The sequence below is a fragment of the Filicampus tigris genome, chromosome 19 (assembly GCF_054856515.1).
Source record: "Filicampus tigris isolate MCC_2025a chromosome 19, RoL_Ftig_1.0, whole genome shotgun sequence".
In the NCBI taxonomy this organism is placed as follows: domain Eukaryota; kingdom Metazoa; phylum Chordata; class Actinopteri; order Syngnathiformes; family Syngnathidae; genus Filicampus; species Filicampus tigris.
The window spans coordinates 1,001,851-1,011,235 of NC_141235.1; the positions used below are offsets into that span (position 1 = coordinate 1,001,851).

The 9,385-nt window shown below is 45.7% G+C and overlaps 2 protein-coding genes across 12 annotated transcripts in view; one reads left to right on the forward strand and one right to left on the reverse strand.

Moving 5' to 3' along the window:
• Nucleotides 1-4,341, forward strand: part of LOC147128748 (prolyl 4-hydroxylase subunit alpha-1-like) — an 8,644-nt gene extending 4,303 nt beyond the window's left edge. For 2 of the 4 annotated variants that reach the window (XM_086015771.1, XM_086015768.1), the window contains 8 exons: nucleotides 140-210; nucleotides 710-809; nucleotides 888-941; nucleotides 1,704-1,847; nucleotides 2,090-2,155; nucleotides 2,241-2,309; nucleotides 2,519-2,615; nucleotides 4,056-4,341. In XM_086015771.1, the coding sequence (XP_085871897.1) occupies nucleotides 140-210; nucleotides 710-809; nucleotides 888-941; nucleotides 1,704-1,847; nucleotides 2,090-2,155; nucleotides 2,241-2,309; nucleotides 2,519-2,615; nucleotides 4,056-4,126 (672 nt within the window). In that variant the 3' untranslated portion in view covers nucleotides 4,127-4,341. The remainder of the gene's footprint in view (nucleotides 1-139; nucleotides 211-709; nucleotides 810-887; nucleotides 942-1,703; nucleotides 1,848-2,089; nucleotides 2,156-2,240; nucleotides 2,310-2,518; nucleotides 2,616-4,055) is intronic. The other 2 variants (XM_086015770.1, XM_086015772.1) reach the window with 2 other exon arrangements.
• arg1 (arginase 1) overlaps nucleotides 1-8,893 on the reverse strand; it is an 11,946-nt gene extending 3,053 nt beyond the window's left edge. Inside the window, exons 1-12 of one of the 8 annotated variants that reach the window (XM_086015787.1) lie at nucleotides 8,680-8,893; nucleotides 8,524-8,596; nucleotides 7,418-7,592; nucleotides 6,976-7,135; nucleotides 6,686-6,780; nucleotides 5,849-5,956; nucleotides 5,634-5,770; nucleotides 5,003-5,311; nucleotides 3,032-4,213; nucleotides 1,286-1,426; nucleotides 1,048-1,206; nucleotides 693-839 (exon numbers count right to left, since the gene is read on the reverse strand). In XM_086015787.1, the coding sequence (XP_085871913.1) occupies nucleotides 5,151-5,311; nucleotides 5,634-5,770; nucleotides 5,849-5,956; nucleotides 6,686-6,780; nucleotides 6,976-7,135; nucleotides 7,418-7,592; nucleotides 8,524-8,596; nucleotides 8,680-8,823 (1,053 nt within the window). In that variant the 5' untranslated portion in view covers nucleotides 8,824-8,893 and the 3' untranslated portion in view covers nucleotides 693-839; nucleotides 1,048-1,206; nucleotides 1,286-1,426; nucleotides 3,032-4,213; nucleotides 5,003-5,150. Of the gene's footprint in view, nucleotides 1-692; nucleotides 840-1,047; nucleotides 1,207-1,285; nucleotides 1,427-3,031; nucleotides 5,312-5,633; nucleotides 5,771-5,848; nucleotides 5,957-6,685; nucleotides 6,781-6,975; nucleotides 7,136-7,417; nucleotides 7,593-7,770; nucleotides 7,867-8,523; nucleotides 8,597-8,679 lie in introns of those variants that run through there. The other 7 variants (XM_086015782.1, XM_086015784.1, XM_086015785.1 and 4 more) reach the window with 7 other exon arrangements.
• Between the last annotated feature and the right edge of the window lie 492 nt (nucleotides 8,894-9,385).

Sequence of the window (9,385 nt, forward strand, 5' to 3'; positions counted from 1 at the left end):
CTACGCTTTTCTTTTGCAAATGCTTGTTGGCTCCCTCCAGTGTGGACGCTTCACGACTCCAGGCGTGATTTTGATATTTGTTAACTTGCCGTGTCTCTGTGCATCTGTCTCGCCGACCATCGTGTGACGGCTGAGCTAGCTCATGCGCTCCAAAGTCAGAGCTGGCAATATGGACACAAATTACGCTGTTCGTACCAGGATCTCCCAAAAGTAAGGATGACCGAATGAAACCATGCGCAGACACGGTGGCGCTTGTGTGTATGCGTGCAGATAGTGTGCTTAGATTAGAGAAAAAAAAATATATATCAATAAAAATTACTTAACTATCAAAACTGTTTGAATTAAAAATGTGACAACTGGTGATGCTATTTTGCTAAATGATATTTCAGACTAAATATGATATGTACATACATGGATGTAATCATGTAAAAAAAGTTATTTTTGTGTGTGAAAAATGAGACCACGCTAAATCATTTTAAAACTTTTTTTTTTCCACAATGAATGTGACCTGGATCTATGTGAGAGAGTGTGCACGCATTTGCAACCACATTATCTCGGGTGTTTATTTTTTTTTTACCTCCCCTTTTGGATTATTTGTTTTCAATAGTGTTTTGCAGATTAAAAATGTTTGAAATGGAAAAAAAACACAAAAAGCTGACATTTGAACAAGAGTGCGTGGACTTAATACCCACACGCTCTTCCTCCTCAGTGCCTGGCTGGCTGACAGTGACCACGCCAGTGTGGAAAGGATGGTCAAGAGAATGGGAGACATCACAGGCCTGGACCTGTCCACCGCGGAGAAGCTGCAGGTGACAAGTTCCTCTCATCCGCCTCCTCACCTGAAATGTAAAAAAAAAAACAAAAAAACCCTCTTTGTATTTGCTCAGGTGGCCAACTATGGCGTTGGAGGACAGTACGAACCTCATTTCGACTTTCAAGGGGTAAATACAAGCTTAATCTATAATAAGCATATAAACGGTAGCTTCTTCTGTGCTGTGTCACGTAATGGGTCATTTGCATATTTTTGTTTCCGTTAGAAACAATTACCTTTTGAATGTTAACTAACCGAACTCATGCGGCAGTTGGAGTGGTTGTCAAATTTATCACACAATGGGTGAAGTTGGGGGCAATCAGGACGTATGTCCGACAACGCCACCTTGGGAATTTACCCAAGTCAAGTTGACTCGTAAGGCACTCAGGTTCCTTCTACCGAGAGAGAGAGAGAGAGAGAGAGCATGAGGCGTAGTTCAAAATAAAACATTCACACAGCAGGGCTGGATCTTACCGTTGGCGCACTATAGGGCACGAAAGAAGTCGAATTCCGAAATCAGAATCACCCCACTTGGTGACAGTGATCTAATAACACACGCACACGCCTCCGCAAAACAAGAATGCCGAATCTGGCCACCACCGCAAGCCTCCAGTCCTGCAACAAACAGAAACAAAAACAAAACCACCACAGCCAGAACCAATAAGCAATCAGTTAAAAAGTGCTACTGGCAAATACTCTTTTAAAACAAGGGTTAAGAACAACACAAAAAGACCCTAAGCATTGACGTCGAGTGTGGCCAGAATAGTGTCTATCGAGCACCGGCCGAGTGTCTGGAGAAGCCGCGACTCTCGTGGCCCACCGTAGTCGGTTCACGCTAGAAAATGTCCGGAGGAATATAAATTTAACTCCGTCTTGGTTTGTGTGGTGAAAGCAGTGGCAGACGGGTGGCCATGTGCCATACATACCAATCGGCTGTGTAGATAACAGTACCAGCCAGGAGACAGACAGGAGGAAAGCACAACCGCTCACCTGGACTCAATTAAGAGCGGCAACGAATGCAAACCAAAACGGCCAGGTGAGACAGTCAAGAATTTAATTCAACCATTGATTTTAGCTCCGGATACTAAAGAAACATTTAGGCAGCTACTCTAGTGATTCAGTCGGGGTGTGTCTTTACTGTTCAGTGGACTCTGGCATACTCGCAAATTAGCAGCTTTTAGAAAATGTGAAATATTTCTAAAATGTTTTGTGGGTGTGTGTTTAGCTCATGACAACTTTTTGAGTGGTGTCAAATGGAACAGTGTCATGTTTTCACAGGACGATGTTCCTAATCCTTACGCGCATTTGGGCACAGGCAACCGAATCGCCACCTGGCTCCTTTATGTTAGTAGCGCATAATTCCCATCGCTCACTTTTCATCAAGAAAAAGTTTAGCTATGTTCTTCATGGCTTCAACTTTGTGCTGCAGATAAGCGACGTGCCGGCAGGGGGCGCCACCGTCTTCCCGAAAGTGGGTGCCATTTCCTGGCCCATAAAGGTGTGCTTTTCTTGTTTTTGCAAACACGTTAAACACAGCAGCCACTTTTTAGGCACACAGCAGTGACCCCAACTCTCGTCAAAATATTCGCATTTGAAACACACGCAATGTGGGCGTGCATCATCAGGTTGTGCATGGTGTACCTAATAAAGTGTCTGCAAGTTTAAATGTCTTCTATAGGTTTTAATGGCACAAATGTGTACGCGCAGGGCACGGTCGTGTTCTGGTACAACCTTCTGCTCAACGGAAAGGGAGACTACCAGACCCAACACGCCGCCTGTCCCGTCCTGGTGGGGAGTAAGTGGGGTGAGATTGGCACCAAAAACACACGCATCACTTTGCGCTTAAAAATTTAAAAAAACGAAAATGCTACCTAAAATTCTAGTGAAACTGTCCTTAGTTTTCATCTTTGCATACATGAGCTTTTGCGGTTCATTGAAATGTATTTCAGTAGTGCAGAAGGAAGGTCAAACGGGCAAATTGTTGCTCACTCTAATACACAATACTTAATGACATTTTTGGTTCATCTTGCGCTCCACAAATAGAACAATAAAACAATTATATCATTATCCGCAAAAGTGAATAAATCAAAAACACGTCCAAGTTTCATCTAAAGCCGCTGCGAAAGACCAAGGCAAAGCAAATTGCAGTCCTGGCTACAAGCCAACATCCTGAGACGAGAAAAAGAGAACTAAAGGGGGTGAAAGGAAATGGCTGCTTACCCTTGCTGCTGCTTCGAGCTCGATGTGCAGAAAGCAAAGAAGAAACACACAGTTGAGCTCACTAAAGCAGAGGGGGAACATTTGCCGAACTCGTACTTGTCGAACCTTTTTTTTTTTTTTACCTTCTGGCAGACTCCGCACATAAAGACGACAAAAATTAGGGCATTCAGTAGTTCTGGGGATGCTTCGGTTCTTTCATCACGGGCAAAAAAAAAACCACACCTGTCCTCCGAGGATCAGCTTTCACGTGATTTCACAAACGCGAGGCCTCTTGAAGGACTTGAAGGTCTGATTTTGATTTAAGATAATATTTTGTTAAACTTTTGTTTTCCCTTCTGACAATGTCCCTTGTACTATTTTTTTTTGTATTGGTACCTGTCATTTGATTGTAACACTGCGGTGCTTTGTTTTTATTTGAGAGTTGTTGAATGAATAATTTTTTTTTTAAAAACCCGCGAGACGAGCGGGCTCTTCCGGGTTTGCGCCGGTGGTTGCCGAGTGTTTCCGAAAACAACCGAGGGCGAGAGCGTTGTGCGTGGCAAATGTTGGCAAGTGAATACAGTACTGTACTTGCTTTTTTTATTTTTAATAGGAAATACTTGCTTTTTCAGTTCCAACCCTTTTTGTCAAAGGACGAGCACTACCCCGTGTTGAAAATTACCCTGAAAGTGCAACGGAATGAAATGAAAAACATTTTTTGTTTCCTTAATTTGACCATTTAATTCTTAGTCATTAATTTCTTAACTCAAATTAAACAGAAATATGCTGCCTCAAAAATATATTAAAAAAAGATTAAGTAGTAATCAAAAAATAAGGAACAAACCTGCCTTCACTATTTGAGAGTTCCTTTGAATATGTCGCCTTTAAACAGGCACTGAAACTTGACACTAGTTACAGCAATTAATCACTAGATGGGGTGTTTCAAATCATTGACTCATTCCCCACTCCCTACAAAAGGATTCTTTGTGCCACTATCCATGTCCCCACAACAAAAATTGTCCTTGTGGTCTGTCTGTCTCCCCAGTGGCCAACAAGTGGCTACATGTGCGAGGTCAGGAGTTCAGGAGGCGCTGCGGCCTGGAAGATTCCAGCTGAACAAAGCGGGTCAACTGCACCAAGCCCACCTTCTGCACTTAACGCCATGTTACACTGTTGTATCCCTGTTAAAATAACAACCAGCATCTTTGGAGAAAGAGAAAGAAAGCAATGACCTTAAATGAAACCGGGGATGAAGAATTGTTTATTGGAATATTTTGAAATGAATTTCCTGTTGGCTGCTTGAACGATTAAACGCATTTTGTTCCACTCAAGTGTGCCTTTGGCTTGTTTGGGAGAGTTTGCATCCACCCGTATGAGCGAGGTCGTTGACCTTTTGTTCTTTGCTTTACGGACGATAACATTTCACATTTGCGCACTTGTGGCCTTTTGGGGATTGGCCTGCTGAGCGTTGCCCATTGTCAGATGCACATTACAATATTTTGGCTATTCGTTGAACTGGTTAGGCCCTCACATTAATGCATAAACCTAAGTTAATTTATTCAAGTAAATATACATAAACATGTTCATTTTATGAAAGAAGTTAACTTGTATACAAAAACATACTGCTTTTATTATACAATTGCTCTGTCCGTTTTCAAAATGAAACATCGGCGCAAAAGTTTGAAAAGTCTTACCGCTTTCTTTGAGGAAGACAAAAAGGTGTGACGACGCCAAACGTAAAAGTGCGTTGAGTCATTCAAATTGTGTGTGAGAATTTCTTTGGCTTCAAGCAGCATCCAAGTGAAGGATTTCTCTTTCTCGGACAAAAAGGCGGCGCGGAAAGCCCTTTGACATTGAAGACATGCCTTGTGAGACGCAATGGTGCGACTGGTGACTGAACGAGTTGCGATAAGTTCATTTTGTCTTCTTTATTACCTATATTTTTGACCGATTCATTTATAACAGGCAATAGCGTTTAGGTCGTTGAATTACCTGACATGTTTGGGCGTGTTACTTCCGCCTTCATCAGAGTGTCACTGGTGTAGTTGAGACGCGTCACAACTACACCAGTGACACTGTGATGAAGGCGGAAGGCCACCATGCTGAAAGGGGATTCAGGCCTTCGTGTCGTGGTCACGCGTCAGACAGGCAGGCAGAAATCCGGCGGGTGGTTTCCCCCCCGCAGGCGTCCGAAGCAGGCCAGCAAAATGTCCAGCGCCGCCCTGGCCGTCCGCCGTACGTCCTGCTCGGACACGCCCACGACAGGGTTCACCTCCACCACGTCCACCGCCGACAGCAGCCCTGAAACACAACCACACACCAGTCAACGGGAACACAAACACACACGCGCGCGACAGCAACATACACTCAAACACACCCACAGAGACAAACAGGAAGACCGGAGCGGGCACAGGAACAGGACAAGAACAGGGAAACCCACATAAGCGAACAGGAACAAACAACCCCACACACAGGAACAAGAACATGGATACATGAACAAGACTCAGTAACACAAAAGCATTGAAAATATAATGAAGTGGACAAACGCGCACGATTGGGAACAGTGACACATACTGTAGACGTGTGTTTGTTTTCAATGGGTGTGCGGGCGTGTGTTTCTGACCGGTGTTGGCGAGGTGTTCAGCGATGTACACGCCCTCCCTATAGGTGAGGCCGCCCAGCACGGGCGTCCCCGTTGCCGGGGTGACGGCCGGGTCCAAGGCGTCCACGTCGTAGCTCAGGTGGATCGGCCTCCTTGACCTGCCCCGGCGTCCGACGGTGACAAGTGACCATGTGATGTCAAGAAGGCGCGGCGGGGGGCGGGGCTACAGTACTTACCCGTCTTTGCACAGGAAGTCGCAGGTCTCCTCCATCACTCGGCCGACGCCCAGGGCGTCCACTTGCGTCATGGAGAAGGACTTCACGCCCGCCAGCTTCAGGATGTAACTGCACGCCAGCGACAAAACGCACGCTTTTTCTACATTTCAGTGTGTGGACTTCAATCTATACCTCGGGGTGTCACCCCTGCGAGGGGGTACTCATATTGAACAGGAACACACAGACAAGACACACACACACACACACACAGAAACTAATATGTGAACAGCAACATACACACAGACACACACAGGAAAACTTGCACACCGAAATAGGAATATACAGTATAACAGGAACACACACACGAACAGGATCATATACAAAGACACAAACGGAAACATGCAGTAATGAGAACAGGAACTGACACAGTAGGAAGAACACAACACATAGACATGAACACATACAGGTACAGGAACACACAAACACAATAACACTTGCACAAGTCCATACATTGAGATGAGCAGGAACATACAAATAGAAACAAAAGAACACATGGGCAGAGACAGGAAAGACACACAAAGACAATAACACCAGCACAGGAACAATAATATACATACAGATGAACAGGAACACACCCACAAGAACAATGCACACCACACACATGTGAGAAATGCACACATGAAGAGGAATATATATATATACACACACACACACACACACACACCCACACACACACAGGAATGGGAACACACAAGACAAGAACAGACGACAGAACAGGGACAGTGGGCCATTCTTTTCCCCAGGCCTTGTCAAATAGCATCCATGCATCGATCTAGTGAGTACAACGTAAAAACGTACTGCTCCTCGGGGTCCAGGTCTCGCAGGCCGATGTAGACCAAATGCTTGGCCGACACGCACGACGTCACCCACGAGAAGCTGGGCAGGACGGGGATCTGACAAATACAAATGCTTTGCAAGTGAACTCTCTTGACGCCACGCTGGACACTAGTGGCGTCAACCCCCCCGACTAAAAAAAAGAAAAAGAAAAAACTCCAAGAAAATGACAAATTATGTGTGTACGTGCTTGCAAAAATTCATCAAGAGCTGAAGTTTAAGGCGCAAGTGACTATTTTGTCTTTTTGGCTGACCTTTGGCCGCAGCTCGTGGAGCAGGTAGGACACGGGTTGGCCGTGCATGTTTCCCGTGGGCGTGCTGAGCGGCGTGTTGATGTCCGCGTGAGCGTCCACCCAAACCAGGCTCACATCCCCCACGGCCGACGCGTGCCCGTGCACCGAGCCAATGGCCAGGCTGCAAAATCAAGTTGGGAAAACATTCAGTCTACACGCTGAAGGTTATGTCGATCGGGTTGTGATGTCATCCATCTCCAGCCAGTGGATGATTGACAGTCACTTGGTGGAACTTTTGCACTTGTTTCAACAGGATGGCTAAAGATTCTCCAAAGTCAACTTGAGCTCGGACCATGTGTTCCGTTCGTAAGTTGCCGGAGTAGCAAAGAAAAAAAGCCACGGAGGCGCGCTTTCCTACGGGTCGTCCGGCATCCTCCCACATTCAAAGAGAAAATGTGCCAACCTGTGGTCTCCGCCCAGCACGACTGCCGTGTGCCCGTCGCGTTTCACTGCACGCACTGCCTCAGACAGCCTCCGGTTGGCGCCGCCCACCGCCCGGGGGTGTTTGACCCGCCCCACCGGCTCGTCGGGTAGCACCTCCTCAAATGCCAAGTTTCCATAATCTTTCACGGCGCACCCTGGGGAAGCAAACATTTTGGGGGGGTAAAAAATGAAAATGTTGTTGGCACAGGAAGACACGTGATGCTCTCTGTTTGAGGACAAACACAAGATACACACACGGCAACACAAACACAAACTTGTACACAGGAACAGCAGCAGCGATAGACAAAAAAAAAAAAAAATCTGACATCTTACATATTCTCCCTGTATGCGTTTGTTGCGTTTTGGTCGGTTTGCTTTGAGCTGAACATGGCCGGTCAACTCGTGCGTTTGTGTTTAGTGCAGAGCAAAGTCAAACAGTTGAACACACAGTAACCAGCACGCCGTCAAATATGGAACCGGGTCAAAGTGTGACAGAGCGAGCAAGCGCATTGACATTTGCTACGTCACAATTGCACAAAGCAAACAAATACTGTCCATGATGCGCAGCATTTCATGCATCCGTGAGTGCACATTGCTGCAAACAAGCTTTGCAACTAACAACTTTTGCTTCTAACTAACCCATCACAGGGTTACTGGGGGAAACTAAAGAGTTACATAATTTGCCTCAAACACAAACTTGTAAATAATGCAAGTTGTATCTTGGAGCCATCTGAATTATTCACTGACTGCGAAAAATGGATTTAGCACACATTTGCTTGTTTTTTACCACAGAATATATTCTAATACAACACTAAAAAAGACTCTACACTGCGTCTATATACTGTAAATAAATACAATATGAAGGGTCAATGTTAAATAGATCCACACACAAGTGGCCACTTCATTAGGTAAAGAAAACCAAGAGATCCACTTTTGGTGTTAGCTCACTTTTTTTTGACAACTATCGGGAAAGAACTGTCCCCAATATTTTGACCAATATTGGATCACTCAGGTCAGGTGTACCTAATAAAGTGACCGCTGAGCGCGTGTGTGCGTAAAACATCTGATCAGTCTTTGGATCGTCACCTTGCGCCTGAAGCTCATGCACGAGTCCCTCGGCGCGGATCGCGTCCGGTCCGAGCTGCACGCCGTCCCGGGGCTGCGTGACACACGCACTTTTCTTCATGTGCTCTCCTGATTGGTCAAGCGCGTAATTAAGGAGCCGGGCTCACCAGACCTCACCTGTCCTTTGCAGAAAGGCGCTCCGATGATCCCCACGGAGCGCACCACCTGATGATGACGATGATGATGGTGAAAATGATGACGATGAAGATGACGTGAGGTGGAGGTGATGAGATGCTGCAGAGACGTCCTGGCACGTTGCATGTTGCTGAATGAAAAATCAAGACGATGGAGAGACAGAGAGAGAGAGAGAGACAGAGAGAGAGAGAGAGAGAGAGAGAGAGAGAGAGGGGGGGGGGAGAGGGAGAGCGAGAGTGGGAGAGCAAGAAAGCAAGAGCGCTCTCCGCCCAGGACAATGTGACATCACCAGCAGCGAGTGATGTCACCAGGGTTAATCATTGCTTGCACTGGCAACACAAGAAGACACCCATTATCCCTGAAGACAATTTGGAATAAAATAAGTAAACATCCCACAGCAAATAAATCAAACCTTGTTAGAAAAAGAAAACGAATTTCCAACAGTGTATTCAATCGGTCGGATATTGATTTTTGAGCAAAATTTGCTCATTTTCCACCACGCACATTTTCCTTTTTGCCTTCTGAGGTGATAACATTCCAGTTGGTGTTTTTATTGAATCTCCTGAAAATTGCATGCCTTTTGTGTCCCAGCACATGCCAACACATTAATTAAAGGCCTTTCACTGCACGTAAATGCTTCAACCTTTTGTCTGTTGCACACGTTGCTCCACCATCAATCATTTCTGCA